At 43.4% G+C, this 25797-nt stretch overlaps 1 protein-coding gene across 4 annotated transcripts; it reads left to right on the top strand.

Moving 5' to 3' along the window:
- TNN (tenascin N) lies at window positions 1-25052 on the top strand. 4 transcript variants are annotated; one of them, XM_090145939.1, is made up of 17 exons: window positions 1-1323; window positions 2434-5673; window positions 6514-6891; window positions 9235-9498; window positions 10376-10561; window positions 11019-11108; window positions 11799-12062; window positions 12880-13143; window positions 13889-14152; window positions 14948-15211; window positions 17474-17604; window positions 18136-18268; window positions 19019-19170; window positions 20202-20298; window positions 20973-21140; window positions 21829-21992; window positions 22526-25052. In XM_090145939.1, exons 2-17 carry the CDS (start codon window positions 5262-5264, stop codon window positions 22670-22672), a joined length of 3378 nt encoding a protein of 1125 aa, XP_090002065.1. In that variant the 5' UTR covers window positions 1-1323; window positions 2434-5261; the 3' UTR covers window positions 22673-25052. The 4 variants fall into 4 exon arrangements, with proteins under 4 accessions (XP_090002065.1, XP_031451416.2, XP_090002066.1 ...); XM_031595556.2 differs by lacking the exon at window positions 1-1323 and having other exon boundaries at window positions 2121-2536; window positions 5219-5673; XM_090145941.1 differs by lacking the exons at window positions 1-1323; window positions 2434-5673 and having other exon boundaries at window positions 6513-6564; window positions 6683-6891.
- The last annotated feature ends 745 nt before the right edge of the window (window positions 25053-25797 follow it).

Below are 25797 nucleotides of genomic sequence, written 5' to 3' on the forward strand. Positions count from 1 at the left end.
CACCAGCCCAGGCTGCCCAGGGCCCCATCCAACCTGGCCTTGAACACCTCCAGGGATGGACGGGGCATCCACAGCCTCTCTGGGCAGCTGTTCCAGCACCTCACCACTCTCATAGCAAAGAACTTCCCCCTGACATCCAATCTAAACCTTCTCTCCCTCAACCTCAAACCATTTCCCCTTGTCCTGCTGTTACAAAGCCTGTGGGCTGCAAAGCTTCTGTGAGCATCTTCAAAGCTTAGGGTGCTGGTGACTGCTGCTCAGTGAAGTGCTGTGTGATCATGGAAGATCACTGTTGTTTTCAGGAAGAAAAAAATCAAGATTAATTCCCAGATGATATTGTTCATAATTTCTTATTTCTGCATCTTTCCAGCGGATAAAACCAGTCATAGAAAACAGGCGTGGAAAATTAAACAAGGAATCAGATGCAATCTATCAAAAGGCGTTTGATGTAATCAAAGGGCATCTGTATGTTAGAACGCACTGTCAGTTGTTCAGTATGTTTTTATGTTTCCCTTTGGTGTCTGTGTGCTTCTTAGGTGGTCCAGACAGATGAGGTGTGCGTGAAGCTCTTAGATGTAGGCCGTTTTTGGTGGGATCCCTTTTTGGGATGAGTGTTGGTCACTATCTAGGGCTAGGGTCTGAGTTAAGGTTCAATTTAGTTTTGGGATTTGGAGAGAGAGAAACTGCACATCCCCATGTGAGTGGTGCTGGGAAGGGTCTGCCAAAGAAATTTGATGTGTACCAGAAGCTTTGACTTGTGGGTCCACCTTTGTAGGATCCCGAGCTAGAGTAGATGTTGGAGCTTTGACTGGGTGGTTGTTTGAGTTGGTCTCTATCCAGGTTTACTGTTTGGATGAGATTTAACGTTTGGATTCTGGCTAGAGTTTGGAAAGAAAGTGCATTTCTCCCATACGTTGGATCTGGTCACTGTCTGGGTTCAGGGTTAGGGTTTCTACAGAGAAAGTGCATATCTGTTGTGTGAGTGAGGCTGTCAAAGAAGGTTGAGCTGTACCAGCAGTTCAGATATGTGGGCCTTTTTTGGTGGGATCCCTACTTTGGATGGATGTTGGAGCTAATCACTAGTTTTAGGGTTCAGTTTAGATTTTGTTTGGTGTGTGGGGGTTGCTAGGTCAAGGCCTAAAGCAGTGATTGAGTAGCAAGTGAGAAGGTGTAGCTAACCCAGGGCACACAGGTACAAGCAGTACACCTGCATGACTGGAAGTGGGTAGACCTAGGGTCTGCCCTTCCTCACTCTCATTTAAGGGAGCAGGTTCTCTATTTGGAGGTTGCCTCTTCTGAAGACTTTAGTGGCCTTTGGAAAGGGTAAGCTGCTTATTCGTAGGTCATCTTCTGAACATATCTTCATGAAAACTAAGCGTGTTTCTGTTCTGATAGAAAGCAATATCATTGCCTTCCCTTACTCTACAGCTTGGGAGAGAGAGAAAGCCCAGAGTGCTTTGTGTGTCAGTGAGATTGGGAAGGATCTGCTAAAGAAAAATGAGGTGTACCAGAAGCTACTTTGAATCGTAGGTTCCCTAGTTAGGGTGGGAGCTTTGTACGTCTGGGTGTTGAAGCTATTCACTACCTAGGGTTAGCGTTTGGGTTTGGAGAGAAGAACAGAACAGAGCCCTTGTGTGAGTGGGATTGGGAAGAGTCTGTGAAGGAAACTGAGCTGTGATCCATTTTTGGTGGGATTCCTAGTTAGGTTGTGTGTCAGAGCTGGTTATTGTCCAGGGTGTGAGTTAGGGTTTTGAGAGGGAGGGGTGGTGCAAAGCTTCCTTCTGAGTTTATAGTGTTTTGTTTTGATGTGAGAAATAGAGTTTTAGTTCACATCTCCATCTAGCTATGTTAAAGTCTTCATGTGCATAGATAGCCTTTGCCATCCTGAGGTTTTTGCAGACAGTTTCTCTTAGGGGAAAGTAAGGCAACTGATCGGAATCTTTGGATAGGTTTTATCTAAAGACTGGTATGTATAACATATGTGCCTGAGATCATCTTCTGGGTACTCAAGTAATGGCTTTGGCATTTCTTTTGCTTACTTCTTTTGCTAATTTTTAAGTCCTTCAGTTTTTGGTTTTGGTTTTTTTTTTTTTTAATTTCCCAGGTAATTGTAATTTTTTTTATGTATTGCTCTCCTTTAAAAGTATATCGTTTTTGCATTTGGTGCTGACTATGCAAAAATCTCACATCTTTTAGTTTTTTCGAAGTGCTTGTGAATATTGGGTTCCTATAGCCACGCCAAGATGTTTTCTGCCACATGTACAGGTCTGGAAAGGCTTTTTGGCTTTGCATTTGGGGTGGAGCATATAATGAACAGGACAGGCTCTTTTTCTGCTGGTAGGATAGACTGAGTGGGGGAAACACTCTATGCAAACGCTAAGAGACCTTATTGGTTCCTTCCATCTGATGCATGGGGACTTAAATTCACTACAGGGACTGGTGAGGTGGTCTGGGAAGAGGAGAGAGCTTTCAGCTTGCTCAGATTGGCTCTTCAAGTGGCAGATATATCAGAAGGGCATCTGAAATTACTTGAAGGGTAAGAGGAATCTTTTAGTTTTGTTGTTGTTGTGGGGTCTTTTTGTGTTTTTTTTTTTTTTTTTTTTTTTTAATTTTTGCCTGAGATTCTTGTTTCTGAATAGAAAAAACCCATCCATTCTTTCTTTGACATCCTGTAGTACATGTCTGCCATTTAAGGCTCTGAAAGCCTTTGCACAAACATCAGCAATCCTCTGTTAGGCAGATGTGTTATTGCTGCAAAATGTATAGTGTATGGAGTAGTAGTTAATATTGCTCCCAGACAAAGGAATTAAGGTTTCACAGGTTGTCTCCTCCACAGTGGAACCACAGCTACTGAAGTGAATGTGAGTTTTGCCATTGACTTTAACAGGGTAAGGTTTTAACCTGCCAGTTAATTATTTTAGAGTGCTTGTTCCTGGCAATTTCCAATTTAGGCTTTCATTTCTGTGTGATGGTGATTGTATATAATTACAACAAACACTATTAGTAATTGTTCGTTGTTTTCTTGCAGAAAAGCTCTTTCTATGCTTTCTAATGCACCTTTTCACAGACTTGCTGGTGGAAGCCAATACAGTACTATTTCCACAATAATACTACTTTATTATTTATGCCAGTTATAAAATGTGAAATTCTGTGGGTAAGTAAAATTGAACAAATACAGATGTCTGAATGTTTTTGAACTATACATTCAACAAAACAAAGATTTGCTTCAGCAAAGGCCAATTGACTGATGCTGGAAACTAATGATTTAACAAAAGGGAGCCAGGCAAATCATTATAAAACACTGATCTCAGAATGCTGATCCTAACTAACAAAAGTGAAATTACTGCTAAGCCTCTCTACATTTTCTAATGAGTATATATCGTGTCAGGAGCAATTTTCTTGTGGGAAGGGTTAATACATCTTGCTTACCAGACACTGCAAAAGAATTAGTGTAGCAGAATATCTATTATTCCTCCTGTGTTCCTTGAGGACCCTCCTGTGGCTTTAGGATGGTTAGATATGCCCACTTTTCTAACTCAGCAGTTAGGAAACTGCCAACTCCTCTGTGTCTGGTACTGTGCTACAACTTGGCAGTGTTTGTTCTGGCTCAGGATTGCAAAAATAGCACGATGTACCTTGGCACTTACCAAGCTCAGGTCTCAGTCCATGGCTTCTTGCATTGTATCTCCTTTTTCTCTGTCTGCTTTCCTTCAGCTTTAATTTGTGTTGCTTCTGGTGTTGCTTTGTGTAACTCTTGCTGTGCCCACATACGTGTTCTACTCTGCTGTTTGGGAAGGCTTCCTGATCTCTGGAAATTATTTTCTTTTTCTATGAACTTGTTTTGTTGAGGCAGTTTTTCGTCAATCATCCACCATGGTTAGTTCCCCGATGCTCACAATTTGATCTTTTTTGATCTTTTCTCTCCTCAGTTCCATCTCCACCCGCATCATCAGGTGACACTCTGCTGGTACCCACAGCCAGATCTTCATCAGCTCTTGCCTTGATTATAGCAGCTTCCAGTCGTGCATCTTCCCCAGAACTCAAGTGCTGATCTGGGATGGAGAAAAGCTTGCAGAGCTAGGCTGATGAAATCTTCCACTGTAGGTTCTCTCCAGCTGTGGTTATCCTGTGCTTTGCACAGTGAAAGTTGTGAGCAGGGATTCTTCCACCCCTTTCCTCAGGAGAATATTTTCTAGCTTCACAGACCTGACTTCTAGACGTTCTTTCCTAAATTCTTCCTTTCCTTGGTCTCCTGTTGTTGCTCATTATGTGCATGACATGATATTCTCCACAATGAGTCAGTTAAACCCGCTCTTTTTAACAGCAGGGGAAAATCTCTTTATTACATGATGAAGAAGCCAAAATAGCTGTCGTCCTCTTTCATTATGCTTGACAGAAATCCATATGTCTGAGGGTTTTTCCTCATAAATGATCTCCAGGCTGAGGAAAATCTGAGATCAATTTGTGGTTCTCAGGAAGCCCTACTTAGTAATGACATCATGTTGTAACCCAGAATGCTGCTTAGCACTTAGTGCTGAGAGAAGGGATTTTGTCTGTGCTTTGTTGGGGCAAGGATTGGATTCTGGCTCCTCATTTCCAGATTTGGAAATGAAGGAGGCAGGGAAGAAGCCCTACCTCAGCAGCACAACATACCCTTTCTCCCCACTCCTCTTGCAGGAAATTAAATCTGCTAGGTAAGTGCTGAATGGAGGAAGGAGAAGATTAACAAAGCAAAGTGCTGCTTGTGAATGAGAAGCAGAGATTATTGCCTTATTTATTAATATAAAAATAAAATGAAATCAGTACCCTTTGTTTGATCTCAGTGAAGATCTTCTCATAGACAGGCTATCAAGCTTCTGGTTGAAAGCCATGCTAGCTGAGGTGCTGCTGGAGATTGCTTACTCTGACCAGAAGACATTGGTAATTGTAATCTGGAGCACAGCTAGAAGACTGTTTTAGCTGCATGGGGCTGAAAAGGGTTATGGCACAGTTAATAGTTGTGTTGGACTGCAGTACCGAGTCTTGTTTAAGAAATACAAGTTTAAAGCTCCCAGTCAGGGCGGTCTAGAAGCACTCTTGATCTAACTCATACACTGTGACTCTTTTGCAGGTACTAACCAACTTTATGCTGAATCAAAGCAGACTACTTGTGGAAAATCATGAATACCAGCTTTATGATCATATTTCTTAAATTTTCTTTCCTTCTTCTTGAAAGCAGCTTTGCTGTTTAGGGGTCAGTGCTTCCTCTGAAAACTGACTGGATGGATTTCCAGAGCTGGTTTGCCTTCCCCATTGGGATACTGCTATGTTGTACTCTTCAGGCATCTGCCATTCAAATTCCTGCTTCTGAAAACTGCACCGGCAGTGGTCAAAGAATATCCTTCAGCCACTCCTACAAGATTGACTTGCCCACATCCTCCCAGATCAAGGTGGAGGCAGATCCATTGCAGCACGAAGGAAGCAGTGGGGTGCAACTAGATCCTGGTGAGGCTGAGGAAAATGAAGAGCAGGATATCATCTTTAGGCACAACATCCATGTGCATGCACCCAAAGGGAGCTGTGAAACTCTGGCCCATGTTAAAGATCTTCTTGAGAGGATGGAGAAGCTAGAGAAAGAAGTTGCAGAGCTGAGAGAAGCCTGCAGCCCTCAGAAGTGCTGTGGGGGAAGCCAGGGTATGTAACAATTGAAGTATCTGTTTTTATCTTCTACATATAGCCTGTTTTCTGCAGAGATGGGGACTGGAATCCTTTTGTAAGGGTTATGAGAGTGAGAAGCTCAAGTCCTGCAGACAGAATGGTGGTTTTGTGATCGGAAATGAAATCTAAAGGTCCCAAAATGTGGTAGGACACACCACTTCTAGAACCAGTGCAGAGGAAATCTCCCCCAGTCATCTCCTAGCAATGGAAGGAAAGAGTTCCTGAGTTTCACATGGGTGAGCAAAAGATTAAATGGAACTCTGAGGGAGGGTGAAAGGTGAAGGAGGCAGTTTTTGTTGCTGTCTTCCTTTCTCATTTCTGTCTCCAGAATTTTGCATTGGTTGAGAACTGGTAGTTTTGTTTCCTCCTCAAAGCATGTCTAAAAGAAGAGCAGTTCCTGGTGATGTTTTTTCTGGCAGCCACTTGCTCTCTATCAAATTTAGCTGCTTAGCACATGGGAATAATGAACTTTCCATCTTCATAATAACAGTGATGATAAGTGGTGAGCTTAAATTATAGCTCAGCTTAGAGGCTGTGGAAAGCTTTCTAATTGATTGGTGTGTTTGTGGATTTTGCATTCCTGCTGACTCCAGACAAATGCACTGGGAAAGACAAGAGGGAGCAGGACCCTCTTTGGACCAGGGGCATGTGGGCCGTGTGATCTTCAGCTCCTCTTCAGCCCACATATAGTCATGCTTTCCCTTTATTGACCTTGAACGCACCTTTTCATTGCTCTGTTCCTCAGTTTATTTTCTTTTTTCTTTTTTCTCTGTGCATCACCCTTGCTGTTGTGCATTGTGGTGCTGCTCTGGCCAGGCGTCACGCATTGCAGCGGTCACGGGATGTTCCTCTATGAGACCTGCAGCTGTAAGTGTGCAGAGGGCTGGGAGGGCAGTGATTGCTCCCGCCCCACCTGCCCCAACCTCTGCAGTGGCCACGGGCGCTGTGATGGAGGGAGGTGCATCTGTGATGAGCCTTATTTCAGTGAGGACTGCAGCCAGCAGCTCTGTCCTGAGAACTGCAGCGGCAATGGGATCTGTGACACGGCTAAAGGGGTCTGCATGTGCTATGAGGAGTTCATTGGAGAGGACTGCAGCGAGAAACGATGTCCCGGGGACTGCAGTGGCAACGGGTTCTGTGACACAGGAGAGTGCTACTGCCATGAGGGGTTCTTTGGCCTTGACTGCTCCCAGGGTAAGATATGCTTGTGAGTTATTTCTCCCTCCCTCCTTACTTTCATTCTGCATTGAGGAAGCGCTGGGCAAGCCAGGCCTGGAATCACTAAAGTCCCCTCTGAGTTTCTCTTGGGATTGTACTCAGGGATGGCTGTGAGTGCCTCATGTCTTCAAAATTACCTGGAAAATGTTTCTGGATCGAGAAAATAGGAAAACACAGGTTAAGGCAGAGCTAGCACAAACATGTAGATAGTGACTAAAGGAGAGAGCATAACAATGTACAGATCCTGTAAGTAAAGATGGAACTTTGTTTCTTGACATATAAGTGAGATAATAAAAGGTGAAATTATGGCTGCTGTAGGGTGTGCTGCTTGCTGATAAGGTAGATGATTTGATAAAAACTTGTTAGATGAAAGATGCATAAAGCCTTTAAGTAACCACCCTTTGAAAGCAAGGGTTTTAGGAAACTCTTACAATACCCTATTATGAGGCAGAAGGATTTGCCTGAGAAGGTGGAATAAGCTCACCTTGAAGTGTGCATCCAACAGTCTCTGCTCAATGCTGGATAGCTTGGTGTATATTCTGAAAAACCTATAATCTCCCTATAACCACAAGCTGATACTGCAGGCCTTAACACTCAACCTTTTGCCCTGAAAGCCACCTTGCCTTCTGTGCTCAGTCTAATCTTCCACAGCTGCTCAGAAAGGAAAGGTAAGTAACAGCCGCATACTGAGCAGCAGCTGGTGCTCAGTAGGGGTTTGCAATGACCTTAGTCTTTAATGCTCCCTGTCATCCCTCACCTCTCAGACTCAACCTGTCTGCTTAGAGACTCACCGTTTATACAGCCTACTAGCTCAAATTCTTCACTGAAACAAGAGCTGCACATGGAAGTTTTCACTCCTGCTATCCATTCTGCACTACTCATTTTTCTTATGGCTGCAGCACTCTCCCATCTTTTTAGCAGACTGGCATCTGCAGCTCAGGCCAGCACCTTTACACAGGTAGCAAGCAGAGAACTGTTTCCCAATGCAGCCTCTCTAAGGGGCTGGCTGGGTCCAACCTTGGGTCATCTTCCTTACACAGTGCCTGCAGCTGTTTTATAGGCTGTGAAGGGGGCCTGTATTCAAGTGAGCAAGCACAGCAGAGCTAATATATATTGCACAGTCCATTTTGCTGCTGTTCTTAAGCAATAGGCTTTCACTCCCAGTGAAAGTGTTTTAAGTCCACTTAAGTTTTAAGTCAAATGCTTCTTGTGTCAGCACCTGTAGTCAAGTTGTCCCCTTTCTATAGCTGCCAAATTGCCTTTTTTCCTTTTCTGTTCCATTGGATTAGATTTTTGTAACCTGGGATTAAATTGAGCACTGTTCTTTTTTGTTTGTTTGTTTTTAATGTATCTCAGATAATGAAAAAACATCTTGTTGTATGTTGCCATGGTAACCAGCATGTCTGCTCATCTAGAATTTACTACCAAGCATGCAACAGTATAATTAGTGCCTTGCAAAGGAAAATTGATGAGAAGGGCATGCTGAATGGCAGATATTGACTTGTGCTCTTTCTGGAGTTTCAGTTTGCTGGCTGCTCAAAGATAGTCTTGTGGGATATTTGTAGATGAATAAAACAGGAATTTCAAATGAAAACATCCTTAGAAGTTGTTTTTGGTATCTCAGCGTGACATGGATCTAATGAGGAACTATTTTGATGCTATAATCAGGAAAACAGGAAAGAAAATAAAGCAGAGCTGGCTACTCTCAGCACAGTAAGATCCCTGACAGGTCCCATGTGCCATCACTGAATCTATGAATGTGCTGTTCATTGCCTGCTCATGTATTCCATTAGGGCCTCAGTCTGCTTCTGGAGGAGCAGCCACCTGATGGGGAGGGATTGATGAGCACAAGCAGAGCCCAAGAAGGATGTGTGGCATGGCCTGCAGCCACTTGTCCTCCTAATTCACCTCAGAATGAATTAGTAGGGTCTGTGGGAAACCTTTTGCTTCAGGCCAGGAGCTTCCCATCTCCTGGGCTTGGTACTCTCCAGGAGTTACTTTCCACTCCATAAAAGGAATAATAAAATAGTAACTTTTTTACTTAGACCGACAAGGAGGTGAATGTTTGCTTTGCACGTGGCCACTGAATGGGTTTGTGTCTCTGCAGAGCCTAGTGGTCTCAGTTTGCACTTCTTAGTGGAACTATAGCTGTCCATATGCAGAGGACTTCTGTATGATAGCCTTTTCATCCGTTCACAGAGCAACAAGTTGTCTTCTGCTGCAGCCCACTGAAATAGAATCCTTGTGACTTCACTGAGTCCTGGACCAGATTGTAACCCATCATCCTCATTGCAGTGTTTTTGTTTGTTTTTCTTCTAGTGCTTGCTCCTCAGGACTTGCAGCTGTTGAATGCTACAGAGGATTCCATGGCTGTCAGCTGGGATCAAACGATTGATGTGGATAATTACCTCATCAGCTATTACCCAGTGGGGCATGAGACACTGGAGAAACAAGTCAGTATGCCCAAAGAGCAGCTCAGCTATGAGATTACGGGTCTCCATCCTAGCACCACATACAATGTCACACTTCGTCATGTGAAGAAGGGAATTGTCAGTGAGCCCGTGCATCTAGAAGCAAGTACAGGTAGGAATGGAGAGACCTTTCTTTCAGAGTTAAAATCTGTAGGTCTTTCATGTTAGATTTAAGCAAACAGTAAATGGTTTGGTTTTGCAAGCTTGGAGCATCCTGTCTGAATGCTGGAGAGCAGTACCTCTTTCTGATCCTATCTCAGTTTTTTGCTATTGTTCTCTTCTGGTGAATCTGCTTCTAGATCTGTATTTCTGGAACTCAATGCATTGCAAATTTCCTGTGTCTCCTTTATCTTTTCCAAATCTGACTGGCATAGACACTTCTGAATACCAGGGAATCAGTGATGTTGTCCACTGCAGGAAGCATACTGAAAGCCAACGTATTATTAAGAATAGTGCACTGTTTGACTGGAGGAGGAAGGGACTTCAAATTAGGGAGAGCATCTTTTCTAGCTGTCATTTGCCAGACATGCCTTCAGTAGTAAACTTTCCTCATAGTCTCCTCCTAGGACTGAATGAATCAGATGCTACTGAGAACAGCAAGCTGGGTATGGAAAGACTGAATTTGAAGCAGCCACTCTATAACTGAATGCCATTTTATTAGTAGCTGGTAGCATGCTGTCTGCCTGCACTTGGCAAAAACATGGAAAAGTTGGGTTATTTTGACATTTTTTCTTAGCTCTAGCATAACAGGTTGGGAGCTGAGAGCCAGAGAACTCTTGAATCAGAGTGTTATCGTGGATGAAATGACTCTTGTTGAAACAGTAGTTGTGCCATACTCAGTTAAATCTTAAGTTTGGCCAAGGAAAGTGGCTTAGGTCTCAGAATAGTCATCTGAGGAGGGAGGAGGTCTGTTTAGCAACTTCCTATCTTATATTTACCTTTTGATGCTTGTGCTGCTTCTTTCTGGCACACTTTTCTGTCCTTCCCAGTCCCATCTGCACTCAATGCCGTCTGGGTGACGGAGGAGATGGAATATTCCCTGGAAGTAGAGTGGGAGAACCCACCAACAGATGTGGATTATTACAAGCTGAAATTCAGATCCCTGGTGGACATGGATGAGAAGCAGGTCGTGGTACCAAAAAGCAGTGACCCCAAGAGCAGACACATCATGACTGGTGAGTACTTGTGACTATTCCGTATTGGGCAGGGAGAGATGGTACAAGTGATTTGTCTTTATCATACTTATGAGATGATTCTTCTCTCTTGTGTTCTCCTTCACCTTGAGACTATTGTATGCCAGGATGAGATCTGCTGGGAGTCCTTCAACAGGGAGAAATTCTCTATGCACTGTGGATATCTTTCAAGACAGACAGCTTTAATTCTATCCTTGTTACAAAATAAAGTATATTCTTCTATTTCAGAACTGGAAATACCAATGTTACAGAAATCCTCACTATAGTTAATATGGACCCTAATGACAAGACCGAACCAAGACTGCTTCCAAGGCATTCTCAAGACAAGAGGAACTTTAGATAGATATCTACATTTTTAAATGCTTCTCTGCTACAAACCTAGAACTGGGGAGGCTAAACAAAATAGCTTTCTTTAAGAAAAATTGCCTTCTGATTACAGGCCTAAAACCTGGCATGGAGTATGAGGTTACTGTCATACCTGTGAAAGATGATACAGAGGGTAAACCAATCTCAGTGAGTGGCAGGACAGGTAGGTGGAATGTTTCTTTTATGGTAATGGTTTTACTACAGGTTTTGGGGACAATTCTATCAAGGTCACAATGTGAAAGGTACTCAGTTTACTGTTTCTTCATGCATACTGCTGTCAGGGCTGCTATTACCTCATTTAAGCTTGTCTCTATTGTTTATTAAACACTAAACCTAGCCCTTGATTTTAAACCTACTTTACTCTTAATCTGAAATGAGCTTAGGAGGTAGGTCCTGTAGTTTGCTGGTTCCTGAGTTCCCTAACCAGATGATTGTCAAGATGACCTCACTGAAATCACATACACATGATTTCCAGTCTGGGTATAGCTGCTGCTGCTGACTGCTTTGCAGCTGTTAGCTGCTAGTGATTTGTTTGGCCCCTGAACCTGGGAGCAGTAAGGAAGAGGGTAAGTTCTTCTTCCTTTCTGTATTCCCTGGCTCCAGCATCATTTTCCTGTTTATTAGACTGTGAACTGAACAGTAGAAGATGCTGAATGTTTAAACAGGTCTGGAAAACCTGTCAGTTCATTGATGCTTCAGGCTTTTCAAAAATATGGCAAAACATTTTTGAGCTATTCATTATATTACAAAAGGGATCTTGAAGAAATTTCAGTTTCTCATGCTGTGAGAGGTATTGTAGTGGTCTAATTTATATGAAGTTTCCTAATCCTGCATTTCAAAATGCTGTTCTCAGGAATTGATAGCCCAACCAATGTGGTGACAGATCGGGTGACAGAGGACTCAGCCACTGTCTTATGGAATAAAGTTCAGGCTCCCATAGACAGGTACATGGTGAGATACACCTCAGCTGATGGAGACACCAAGGAAATAGAGCTAGGCAGTGAAAACAGCATCATCACCTTATTGCATCTGAAGCCAGGCATGGAATATACCATCCATATCTGGGCAGAGAAGGGACCCCACAGAAGCAAGAAAGCCAACACCAGAGCTCTGACAGGTAAGTTGCAGTGACAGCAGGAGTAAACTGGGTCTGAATTTCAAACACCTTTATTAATTTTACTTGTTTCAGTACAGCTTCTGTATTGCCCAAGTTTAGCAAGTCAAAAAATTCATTTAATTCTTATCAGCGTGACTGATAAGTCTCCAGCTTAGCAGAAGGTTCTTTGAGTCCTGTTATGGGGACACTATGGCTTGGCACTAGTTTTGTCAGTACAGAGAATGGTTAAACACAATGAAAACTAAAGCCTTAGAACTATGATACATTAAAAATGTCTTAAAAGTACCATCAACCACCTCCAAGCTGTTCTTGTGACCTTGCCCAGTAGTAAAGTGAGATCATAGAAGTGTTGCAGAGTCAGTCATGACAGTGTTTGTTAAAAAGGAAAAATGAAATATATTGGTATTCATGGCATAAGGTAGAAATTGTGTGGGGAATCAAATCTCCTAAACAGGACAGTCATGTGGTGATAGGGATCCTCAGTTGTAAGGGCATGTGAGCAGCATCTGCAGCTCTTTTGGGAAGCCTCTCAAAGCACTGCTTTGCTCAGTTTTTATAATCAAGCCTGATGTATTCTCACGTGGCCATGCAGGAGCAGATTCTATTGACTACCTACAAATGTATGTGTGCATACAAGCTCCTTCCAGTTCTTTGGGCACAGAATAATTTTCCAAAGCTCATCTGTTTTTTCAAAATATATATTAGTCTAATAAAATATACTGCCTCTGCCTATAAAACTTATGTTGTCTTTATCTTTAGACCATTGTGATTACTGCAGTGCTTTGCTGAAACTTCTAACAAAGAGTTTTACTTACAGAGATGGACAGCCCAACTAAACTGTTGACTGACCAAGTGACAGAGAATGCAATCACAGTTTCCTGGAACAAAGTCCGGGCTTTAATAGACAGATACAGAGTAAATTACACCTCGGCTGATGGGGATACAGAGGAGAGAGAAGTGGAGAAAGACAAGAATTTCACCACCTTGGCAGGACTGAAGCCAGGCATGGAGTATGTTATTCATGTCTGGGCAGAAAAGGGAGAACAACAGAGCAAGAAGGCCAGCACTGAGGCTGTGACAGGTAAGAGGGCAGTAAGTGGGGAGTATAAGCTACAGCCTGGTTTTGCCTTAACATTGAATAAACCCATCATTTTCGTGACAGAGGGAAATTCAAGCTCAGGAGATGCATTAACCCAAAGATTGTATCTTGCTGTGAAGCCCATTCAACTTTATCACAGAGAGATTGTAATTACCAGTATACATCTGTACAGTACTACAGATAGGCTGCATGGTGATTACTAGTAGTGTATTAGTGGTCTTCACCTGTGAAAACGATGCCATTCCATTCTAGCATCAATCATGTATTTGTCTAGTCTTATTTCATTTGTTGCTTTATCCTTTTTCAAGGGTTAAATAAATGCTCAGTTCCTTTTTGCAGATAGAGAACTTGAAGTGCAGAGAGTAACAGCATGCAGGATGTTCTTTTTTTTTTTTTTTTCTTGCAACAGGATAATTCATCCAAGTTCCTCAGTTGTTCTTACCATTTTGTTCTCTCTTCTGTCAGTCCTGGTAAGGATGATATAGTGCTCTGCCCATTGTTGGCTTATAACATTGTGAAGCTGAGTGTATCCATTACAAGCATTTACAAGAGCCATGCTCTAAATCAGGGACTGCTGAAGAGAAATGAGTAAAAGAGTACCTGGGTCTCTTAAAAAAAAAAAAAAAAAAAAAAAGGAGAAACCAGCCTCAGAGGGGAAGGAGTCTTGTGGTGTCACAGCCCAGCCTGACTGTGACATCTTGCATTCTTGACTTTTTCTTCTCTGCAGAAATTGACAGCCCCACTCACCTGGTAACTGATCAAGTGACAGAGGACACAGTCACCATCTCCTGGGACAGGGTTCTGGCTCTCATAGATAGGTACGTGGTGAACTACACCTCTGCTGATGGTGAGACTGAAGAGATAGAAGTGGGGAAGAACAACACTGCCACAACTCTGGTAGGACTGAAACCTGGCACTGAATATGTCATCTACCTCTGGGCAGAGAAAGGAGTGCAGCAGAGCAAGAGGACCAGCACTGAGGCAGTGACAGGTATTCTAGAAGAATCCTGATGGTTCTATCCTGTGTTGTGAAGGTGATCTGTTTCTACCATGCCTGCTTCCTTCTGTTGCAGCACGTACTAGACAGTAATTTATCTTGTGCTTGCCTATGATGTGGAAACATTCATATTACAGGCACTTCAAGCTTCAGGCACAAATACTGCCTCCTCTCAAGTCAAGAGAAAACATTTTAATTACTTGTAGGAACTAACAACTGATCTGTTAATTTAGGAACTATCAGACCAGTGTGAGCTTCATTATGCTTTGCTAAAGCACTGTAGCCCTCATTTACCAGCCATATGTGCTGGTGTTTTGGTCTCCAGGTATGCTGAGCTCTGCAGGTGTGGCTGAGTGTCGTTCCACAGTATATAATACTGCTGTTGAATCCTACTTAAAATTATGTGCCACTGATAAGAATGGCATTAGCCAGTGAATCAAGGCTTGGAAGGAAACGCCTCCACTTTACCCATCTTCCATAACCCAAGAGGGTGAAGAATTTTTTTGAGCCCAGAATAAGTCTCTTAAGTATCAGTAATTCACTTCATATCATGAAGGCTTTTGCTTGCAGGATCTGGATGCTTAGTTAGGCTGAAAACTGACTGACTGGCAGCTTCCTAGAAATGAGGAAAAGATATAGAAGGTCACAGGTCTCACTATCCTGATTAGCTTGAAGGCAGACACGGTGCCCATCATCTGTATGATGGGGCTATAGAAAGCCAAAGCTTTTAAGAGCAACCTGTGTGTGTTTTAGTTACTTATACTTCATACTTTACGCTTTATTTCTTAGAATTGGACAGCCCAAAGAATCTGGTAACTGACCAAGTGACAGAAGACTCAGCCACAATCTCCTGGGATAGCGTCCGAGCTCCCATAGATAGGTATATTGTGAGCTACACTTCTGCTGATGGGGGCACCGAAGAAATAGAAGTGGGGAAGGCCAAGAACATTACAACTCTGACAGGACTGAAAGCAGGCATGAAGTACACCATTCATCTCTGGGCAGAGCTGGGAAGCATGCAGGGCAAGAGGGCAAGCACTGATGCGCTGACAGGTAACTGTGGGGAGAAGAGAAGCAGAGTAGAAGAACCCCACTCCTTTGTTAATTTACATTTCATGATCTCTCTTTGCATTACTGGGTAATGAAGATGTACTGTGGTAAATACATTCTGGAGATAAGTGCATGATTATAGCCTGACACAGCAGAAACTGCTATTAGAGGCTGCTGTAGAAGAGACAGATGTCAGAACACAGGAGTGGTGACAGCTGAGTACACAGCTTATTTCATTTCCTAATCAAAAGCATGCAGTGCTTTGTATGCTGCTATCAAGCCTAACAATAACAGAAGTTTAACAGCCAAAGTTAAACCATCTTAGACACGGAGGCAGTTAAAAAATAATGGCTTGACTCATGACCTTAGACTGTCCTAGGAGACTGCAAAACAGGCTTAAATCTATCTTGTTCAATCAGCTATAAGGATGATGGTGTTCTGGCAGTATTTCAGGGTCACTCCATATCTGTTGGCCTTGCTAATGCTCTTTTTCTTAGTTTCTGAGTCAAGCTGGTGTAAGATAGAAAAGATAAAGCTTGAATTCAGGGCAAGATGCCAGACTGATCCCCAGTGCTTGCAGAGGGCAAGGGCAGCACATGGAAATAAAAGGATATCTCTTAAGGCCAAATGTCTAAGCCTGTCTTTAACTGGAAAATTTAAGGAGCATTTAAGCAAATTGAAATGTTTTTTTTTGAACTAGAATGAAAATGGATGCACCTGGAAATCTCACATGAATTGAAATTGCACAGAGAGGGAATGCATTTAGCTTGAGTTGGGGTGTTTTAGAAATATCCATGCCCATAAAATTATTATTTTTTTTCTCCCCATCTTGGTGGTATTTAAAAAAAAAAAAAAAAAAAAAGTGACACCTTTGGTAAAACAATCCAACTTCTGAAAAAAACAGACACGTTTTTAACTCTAGGTGCTGGCTGTTTATTCACTAACATTCCTAAAATATGCTGTAGCAGGGAGCTATTCTGCAGTTATATCCTTCACCTGGGGAAGCTGCAGGAACAGCGCTGTAAAATTCAAGTGCTGTCTGGAGGCTGTGCTTCCCAACACTTGCTTCTCGTGTTGGATTTGGCACCTTTTAGCTCCCTCTTCTGTCCATCGAGTGGTACACATGTAATGAGTAATAAAACATTACACGTGTAATAAGAATTGAGTCATTAATTTAAAGCAGTTGTGTGGCGTAGGAATTGATTAATAACAAACAAATGATTGTCTCAGTGAATGGTGGATTTAATTTATAATGAATAGCTCAACTTTTAAGCAGCACATTGTGTCAACTTAAGAGTTAATGTCTTTGATTCAATTTCTCTGGTGTTTTGATTTTTTTTTTTCCTGTTTTTATGTCTTTTTTAAGCAGTAACCCCCATACTCAAGGAATGTAGAGAAGCTGTACTGTTCTATTCTTCTTGTTTATCTAATAAAGGCCAAAATATTGGCCTTGTTTTCCTCCATGGCCTTTTCATAACTTGTAATATTTCATTGTTGCATTATTATCATTATTATGATTATTCTCATAACCCTCTCCAAGATCTGAGAAGTGTTATTGCTTGGCTTATACAGAGAAGAACTGAATCAATGAGCAAGCTAAGCTGCATGCTTGTCACCTCCCATGGAGGTCTATGGAGGAACAGGGAAGTGTTTTGAATTATTCAGTTCTAGTTTGCTGTAAACTCAGGCATTCTTCAGGGCTGGAGCACTCTTCTCTCAAGGCTAGCATTGCCTACCAAATGCCTTCTTTCTAAAATGTGGAAGGCCATACAGTCCTACTGCTTACGTTGTTTTCTCTAAGATGTTCCCAAAACACCAGAATAGCAAGCATAGGATGAAAATTTGAGAGAGGCTGCTTCCACTGTTATTACTTCCAGATGAGCTTAGCAATTTGGTTTTATCACGAGGGAAGACTGGAGCCCTGTTATGGGTATCTTATAAGACAGATGCTTTTTGACACCTGCTGTGAACTAGTGTTGCTTAAAAATAATTCTCAGACTTCTCAGACAGATGAGTCAGGAGCTTCCAGGCCCTGGGAGTCTCTGTACAGTTGAGCCAGATGCAGGGCTCACTAAACCACAAACCAAATCTGTAACAGATCTTGCCACGGTTGGTCTAGGCTTCTGTTGCAAACTTCACTGAGTGACTTCTGTAGTTTCCAGTTCACAGGATCAGATACTGCAAAGCTCAGCCCAAGTTTAGCACAGGAATTGCTGTCTTTCTTTTATGCAAAGGGACTTGAATTTTTTTTTTCTTTTTCAATAGAGATTGATCCTCCCAAGAACCTCCGTGTATCAAATGTGGCTCAGTCTACTGGTGTAGTTACTTGGGCTCCTCCTGAAGCACAGATTGATGGCTACATTCTCACCTACCAGGGTCAAAATGGCACTAGCAAGGTACAGTGAATTCCTCAGCCCTGCAGAACTTACTGACATCACCCTTATGGGTATAGGCTCTGACATCTGAATCTTGTGGGTATATGGACCACAGGTAAATAATTTTGAGGTGGAATCTGTGCTATTATTAGCCTGGGGAGGCAGAGCCTAAGGAAATGTGCTACTGTTCAGAGTAGAAGAGACTCTGTGGAATACCATTCCAGCAGATCTTCAGGATGCAGAGAACAAGTTTTACTGCTTCACTTTCCCTTTCTAACTTGTTACTACATGAAAAAGCAGCACTAACCAGGGACACGGTGTCTTCAGTATTCTAACAGTGTTTATTGAGACCCTGCATCAAACCTTCCTCCTGAGGAAATAGCCTCCATGTCTTAAAGATATGCAGCTAGTATATGCCTATCTGAAGAAGGATACTACAAGAAAAGCCTATAGTTACTGAGTTACCAGTAGACTGAGTGTGAGGCACTGTGGTCCAGAAAAGCTAAACGTTGTACAGAGTTGGGTTGATCTTCAGTCTGTTTTATTTGGCAGGAGGTGCAGCTGGGTCCTGGAGAACAACAGTTTGTGCTGGAAGGACTGGAACAAGGAACAAAGTACACTGTGTTTGTGATGGCCTATAAGGGAGATCGCCAGAGCAGAAAGACAGTTGGTACCTTCTCAACAGGTAGGATTTGGTCTTGGGTGCTGCACTTGCTCCGTGGAGCTGCTCTGCAGCTGTTGTGTTTTATGGTTGAGGTCTGAGATGGAATTCCTGTTCTGGGAAACAATGTGATCAGAAGCAAATTGTCTTGTCTTCTGGCTGGGTTCTGTTCAATGCCACACTGTCCAGAGTTTTGGAATCCCAACAGGATAGTGCAAGAGTAAATTCCCCACACTGGTCAATGCTGCTGGCAAACCATGCTGGTCAAGTGCAGGGCAAAGCCTCCTGGTGAGTTGCCATTGGGCATGAGAGAAGATAATGGGCTAGGGATTTTTCAGCACTGTCACAGTAATGATAGGCCAGCAGTTGTGTAAGTACTGTTGTGGTCCTGAGTAGCTGTCTAGGTTGTTTCCAGGGATCAGGAAACATATGCCTGGATGCCAGCAAGTCAAATATTCTCATGCCTTGATGTGGGCGCCTCTTATACTGAGCTGGTCCTCACAGAGGCTGCCAATTGTGGGTAGGTTGTGAGATGCAGAGAAAATGCCTTCTCCAGGGCTTCTCTTTCTGCTCTCACTGTAACACAAGGCAGCATCTCTTGCAGCTTCTGGTGACCCCATCCATGCCCCAGCTTCTGAGCAGCGAGGAAGGTTGCCACCAGCTACATGCTGATGCAGCTGGGCACTTTCTTTACTTCTCTTCCAGTACTGTAGTTCATAAGGGATTCCTGGGGGTGTGAGATGGCTCCTCCAGCTTTGCTCTCTCTTCTCCCAGTTAGCTTCCTCTACCCGTACCCTGCGGACTGTGCCCAGATGCAGCAGAATGGAAACATCTCCAGCGGCATGTACACCATTTATCTCAATGGCAATGGCAGCAGGCCCATGCAGGTGTACTGTGACATGACCACTGATGGAGGCGGGTGGATAGTGAGTGATTCTCTGCTACTTTTTAATTTTTTTTTAATGGGTGTCATCAAGTGAACCTGGTAGTGGGCTTAGCTGATGTTCCTTTTTGTCCACTCTGCTGCATTTCAGCTCCTCCCGTGATGGAGGAGCATATTTTAGGAAGGGAGTGGATGCTGTTGTACCCTTTCAGACTGACAGTAAGAATACCGTGGAAGGCTGGATGGCTCAGAAACAAGGGGATGCTGAATTTTCATTGCTTGGTCATGAATGTGACTCAGGGCTTATATTATTGCTGACTGAGGCAATGCCAGTTTGATGTTACCTCTCGCTAGCAGAGGCACATGAGTTGTTTATGAAAGTGCAAGGCAAGGTAGTACAACTTAAAAGTCTTTTGTAATGAGTTGACTAAGCTCTGTTATCTCATCTTGACCACTGTGTAAGGCTATAATTATGGACAGTTAATGCAGTTCAGCTGATGATCATATTTTAAATGCTAGAACTGTGAGCATGCCCCTGGATGGAGAGAAGCTGGAGGCAGAAACACAGACACTTTGAGGTGGGGAATTTGTATAAGGGTGAGATAACGAATCTGAGATTCTATGATAGCTGACTCCCTACACAAATAAAAATATCTTTATTCACTTCTTCACCTTTTATTTTCAGTGATCCACTGTAACAAATTGTGTATTACTGTCCATGGCCCATGGATTCTGGTGAAGTTTAGAAACCTAGGTGTCCCTGTGGGTTTTGACCCTAAGCCTGATTTGTCCAGGTGCTGAGATCACAGTGGGATTTTTGCTACCCCCAGGCATTTGTGGAAAAGTGCAAAATTTGCACTACAAAGTACTCACCCCAGGTGTTTCTGTGCAGTCAGAAAATGGCAATGAATCCACGTGCACCCTGCTCAGTTGCAGCATACCTTTTAACTAGATGCATCTGTTCCCAAACGTTTCACCTTTCTGCCTGTACTTGGATGAGGATTTCTCACCCCCACCCTCCTTGACTCTCAAATGTCTGCCATGAGCTCTCACTCAGCAATCCTTGCCTTGCAGGTGTTTCAGAGGCGGAGCACTGGTGAACTGGATTTCTACAAACGCTGGAAAAATTATGTGGAAGGCTTTGGAGATCCCACTGGGGAATTTTGGCTTGGTACAGTACAAGGGTGTGACTGCTGAAGAGCTGAAGATTAGCTTTGTAGAGGCATCTAAATGCTGAAATAGTCAGACCCTGCTGAGTCTGCAGTGCTGACTTGTCAGCTGTTATGTCTTTCCTAGAAGTGCCATTTAAGCCATGAGTATCTCTGAAGGCCAGCTAAGTCTTTCCACTGGCATCTTTGGTATTTATAACAGTCCCAGAACAAGGCAAACTCTGGAAATATTTATTTCAGGCATGCATGCTCCTGTTCAAGGAGGAATAAAGACATTGTGATAATGAAAATGCGCAGTCCAAGCTGTTACACAAAAAGTAGTGTGCTCAGTTGTTTTTTGTTAGATAACTGCTTGCATCAGAGAATCCAGCCCTAAATAAGCCAAGGTCTTTGGGGCAAGAGTCTTTGAATGTTCTTGGAAAAATACTGTTGCACAGTCTGTCCTGTGCTGCTTTAAACTGTTTTGTCTTTTTTTTTTTTTTTCTGACATTGCTATCTCTTGCCAAAAAATGGGATAAGACAGCACGAACTTGGCACAATGTCATGACAGCATCAAGTAATATGGGAGATAGACAGGAAATAGCTGCCTGAACCAAAATGGCCCCAAAGGGTGAGATTCCAGGGCTGCAAAGGTGAACAGGCCTTTCCCTTTTAACAGTAGTTTTCTTCTTTCTAGGTCTTGACCAGCTGCACAATCTCACAAGCAGCAGCTCCATCCACTATGAGCTGCGGGTGGATCTGCGGACAGCCAATGAGTCTGCCTATGCTGTCTATGACTTCTTCCAGGTTGCCTCGAGCAGAGAGAGATACAGGCTGTCCGTGGGGAATTACAGAGGCAATGCTGGTGAGGAGTGCCTGAGACTTGTTCGGTCTGCACCGTGCAGGGGAGCAAGTGCTGGGATTTAGGTATTTGTTTTGCCAGTAGCATGGGAGCTCATTAGTTCAGGTTAGATTGCATGTCCCTCTTTTTAAAGAGAGAGCTCTGTATTTCCCAGGAAGACTGAGGAGATGTCCCCCCTCCAGGCTTGTCTTCTGCTGAGGACAGGATTAAGCTGTTTTTTCACAGGGAAGAGAGCTGCTCTGTGACCCATTGAAACACCAGCTGAACAGGCAGACCTGAAGCATTTTCATGAGATTATTAGTTCACGGGGGAGCAACTTTTGGGGCTCCCCAGCTAAGAAGTGCAAAGAAAGTGGCTTTTGTTCAGAAGGAGGCTTTGCTAAGCAGTAGTAATCCTGGTGCTGGCTTCTGCCACTCATAAATCCTTATCACTGCTATTTTGTCCATAGTCTTCCACTTATCCTTTGTTAACATACTCCCCTGAGATTGAGATCTTCAGGCCTAGAGGATCCAGTCCATGAACATGCCCTCTATTAGCAGCCATTTAGAAATTATTTTCTAGATCCATTGCGTGCCGTTGCTTTTTTCCTGACAGGCCTTCTGTGTTCTGCCTAATGAAGTCTGCATAAAACGCTTGGGCTGAGCCACTGCACACCCTTACTCTTACCATGTCTGTAAATCCTTTCTCTTAGGAGATGCAATGACTTACCACAATGGCTGGAAGTTCACAACGTGGGACAGAGACAACGATGTGGCTCTCAGCAACTGTGCTCTGACACACCATGGTGCGTGGTGGTACAAGAACTGCCACTTGGCCAACCTCAATGGGAAATATGGGGAGAGCAAGCACAGTGAGGTGAGTGGCAGAGCTTTGTGTGACTGTCAGCTCTTTTCTCTAGCCTGGGGAAAATATATGGAGGGGGGAGTTGCAGCAGGACAGGTTGCCCACGCTATTTGAACTCATTTTGTTTTAAAGGAGAATGACCCATAAGGAAGCTCATGGGTTCTTCTAGAATCTGAAGGGCTGAAGCTCACAATCTGTTTCTTGTGGTGGACAGAGACACCTAAGGTGGAGCTGTCTTAATTTCAGAGGGGAACAGAGAAAAGAAGTCAGATGCTTTCAGTGTGTGCCTTGGTGTACATCTCATTGTACTGCCTGATTTTGTGCTGGAAGATAACTAAGTCTGGTTGAGCTCCAGACTGGATGGATAGAGATTTAGTTTTGTATTAGGAGTATCTAGAATACTGACCGTGGTTATGGTAAAAAATCTGGTGGAAAAAAGTGTCTCTGTCTGTGGGAAGATTAAATGGCATTAGAAGGGGCAGTGGCAGACTCCAAACACCTGGTCTAGGTGTTTTACTAAAAGAAATCATATGGTCTTTTTGCAGGGGGTGAACTGGGAGCCATGGAAGGGCCATGAGTTCTCCATCCCTTTTACTGAGATGAAGATTCGTCCTCAGTCTTCTAGTAATGAGTCAGTCTTGGCAAGGAAGAAGAGATCTCTACCAGGAAAAAGGAGGAAGATCAGATTTTAAATTGTCCTCTGTGTGTGACCCAAAGATTACAATTTGGTATTTTCTAACAAAGTTAGGTTTGGATGACTTTCTCCAATACTCTGGAAGCAGCTGCTGACCAGCTTGGAACCAGAAGTCTCTGAATCTGCAGCCCAGCCTGTTTCCAGCCTTTGGAGCTCCTGATGGGTGCTCTGTCAGAGACTGGGAGGAGACTTGTGGGCAGCATGCCACCTGTAGCTTTCCTGGTTAAACGTGACAAGGACCTGCTTGATCCAATGTATGCAACTTTTATGAACTGTTCATAAAACAAGCTTTAACACATGTTATTATTTCTCAAAACCCAGCTTGCTGACTCCTGATTTCTGTCTTTCTCTAATGCCATGCAGTTCAGACTTCAAATAATTCATTTTGATCCCACTGAAAAATGAAATCTTTCTAATTTACATTCGAGAGTTTTTCTGAGACTGTTTCCTCCCACATCTCTTGGTCAGTGGACCTCTTTTCCTTTCCCCTCATCATTTGGGGTGCAGCATTTCTTACTTTTTCTCCAGTCAAAGCACTGAGATTTGGGAAATGTTGTCAAGCTGCTGACAACAGGCCTCATTAACACAGGCTAAGACTGTAGGCTGGGTTCCTCAACGTCCTATATAACATTTTTCCAGGGTAATATCCTGATATATATTTAGCTTGTCTCTTCTTATTTCCCAGTCAAAGAAAAGCCTGAGGAGACATGCAGTAAAGGAATGTTCACACTCCCAGGTGATGCCCCGAAGAAGGTAAATGGAAGAGCTACACTCCTCCAAGTGTGTCTCACAATCACAAACCTCTGTATAATCTTTGCTCGATACAGCCTGTGAAGAAAATTCTCCATGTGACCATCCCATCTGCCACCCTCTGCTTTTTCATTAACAGTGTAGATAGATAGCGATGTTGAAAAGATAATGTTTGTCATCCAACCCTAAAATTAGCATCACAGAACTAAATGGATCTGCACACTCTCCCTCAGGCTTTTCTTTCAGGGTGGCTGGAGATTCAGGTAGGCTCCAGTGGCTGGTTTCACATTTAGCTGTTGTCTTTATGGTCTGAGGAAAAAAAAAAAAAAAAAAAAAGCCTTACTTTCTCACCCTGAGCAGATATTTAAATTCTGGACAACCAGCTACATGCAGGGGAGAAGTAGGAACTCACCAAATGATGCTTACTTAAAGGCTTGCTTGTCTGAGCAGATTGGAACATGATTGTCTTATGCTTTAATGGCCTTTTCTATCCCAGTGCTAAGCTGACTAATACATTTCAAAGAGTCCTCAGACTCTGAAGAAGCAATAATACTGCAGATAAAGGAGGTCTTAAAATATTTCTGTCTTTCTTGCTTTGAGTGTCAGAATTATTATTCTTCCTCAATTTGAACTAAGCTTTATTTACAGAGGTGGAGCAATACTCAGGCCTGTAGCATTGCAGAGCAATGTGGAAAAACTAGTGCTGTGAAAATTAGTTCTCTGGAATTTCCAAAATGGGGATGGGGTCTGTGTGATCTCTTCATTACTTGATACTGCAAAGAAAGTAACTGATCTTTGGCTTCTAGGACTTTGCTGAGGTGAGCTAGCCAGGGAGTTGTCTCTTACAAGTGAGGTCTGAATTCTTTGTTGTACTTTCATTTCCATGCTACTTGCATAAGTGGGCAGGCAGAGTCTCAGCAGAGCTGCGTTAGGATATCCATACCCCTTGGCATGAGGGAAGCAGGAGAGGAAAGTTGCACTTGAAGTTGCAACTCTGTCTTAAGAGCTTGAGGGAAAGAAATGGGAAAGGGAGGGGAAGAGTACTGTGCTGAAGTGATTCCTCTGCACTGCTCAGATGAGGGCAGGTTTCACTTTGTTGGTCAGCTAGAGAGCAGGTGACTAAAGGGCACCCGAGGATTAAATGTTTTACACTGAGCCTTTAAAAGCAAGCCTATGCTCTAATAGGCAACAGATGTGATCTCTCCCAGCGGCACTGTCGTGTGCACACTGCAGAGGCAAAGCTCAATTGTGTCCCAAACCTGAGTCTTACCTGGGAGCAGAGACTATTCTCTAACACTGTGTATTTTAGAATGAAAAGGAAGCGAGGCACCTTACTAGCAGCTTCTGAATTGGCACTTATTTCTCTGAAGTACAGGCCTGTCTCCTTCACTAGGAAGGGTAGTCAGGGACCACTGCTTACATGGGAAGCCAGTATTTCCAGACAGCCACAGGATGGCATCCTCTCTTCGTGCTGCTTTAGGAGAAACCAGTCCTGTATCCAGCTGGCCTCCACGGAAAGATGTTTTGAGGGCTAATCAGACTGTATCACAGATTTAAAGGCTGGGACTGCTCTGATAAAGCAGTTTCTTTGACTGCAGGAGCTGGCTGGTCTGGTTTAAAGATTTGGGCTTCTTGGAGTAGTCCCATTAAAAAAAAAAAATAATAAATTCACATCCCTGTAGTGCCCTCATTTTATTGCTATACCCATCCCCTACTGCCTTAGGTCCAGAACAACTTCTCAAAGCCTCTGCCTTGCTGGGAGATCACTTAAGTTTCATAGACAGGGGGGTTTGCAACATGCCTGGGGCAGAATTTGAATCCTAGAAAGATGTGCTGTCTTAGCATCACTGAGTTGACCAGGACCATGCAGCTGATGGGTCATGCAAACCCAGCTCTATCAGGGGCTCAGCATGGCCACTGCTCCATCCAGAGGGCTGGACTCTGCAAAATGCTGCTGTGGGGGAGAGGTGGCTGCTTCCTAAAGGCATTGGACTCTGAAGGGTGTAATTCTGCATTCACTGGGCCACAGGAGGAGAAGATGGGAGTGTCTTTTACCACACTGGGCACTTGGTTGGAAAGTAGCCACCCTACTTCTGGTTGCTGCTTCAGGCTTCGTTGGCTGAAGAAATAGAGGAATGGTCACTGAGAATCCAATTCTCCCTTCCTAATGGGACTTTGGGGACTACATGGGGCAATTCTGGCACCTTCTCAATCCCTGGGGCTGTTCCAGGGAACAGTCAAAAATTAATATCAGCCTCCCATCCCCTCCCCCTCCCCCCCTCCTGCCAATCCTTCCCAAACCTCTGTGACCTTTGTGCAGCATCCAGGTGAGAGAGAGTTTTTGTTTTCATTCACTTTCATGGAAGGATTACT

Source organism: Phasianus colchicus, chromosome 9 (assembly GCF_987193195.1).
Source record: "Phasianus colchicus chromosome 9, bPhaCol1.hap1.1, whole genome shotgun sequence".
Classification (NCBI taxonomy): Eukaryota; Metazoa; Chordata; class Aves; order Galliformes; family Phasianidae; genus Phasianus; species Phasianus colchicus.

Coding starts and splice junctions, on each gene's coding strand:
- TNN (XM_090145939.1), top strand. CDS start 5,262: ATGGATTTCCAGAGCTGGTTTGCCTTCCCCATTGGGATACTGCTATGT. Junction 13,144..13,888: donor CAGCACTGAGGCTGTGACAG/GTAAGAGGGCAG, acceptor TCTTCTCTGCAG/AAATTGACAGCCCCACTCAC. Junction 20,299..20,972: donor CACTGGGGAATTTTGGCTTG/GTACAGTACAAG, acceptor TCTTCTTTCTAG/GTCTTGACCAGCTGCACAAT.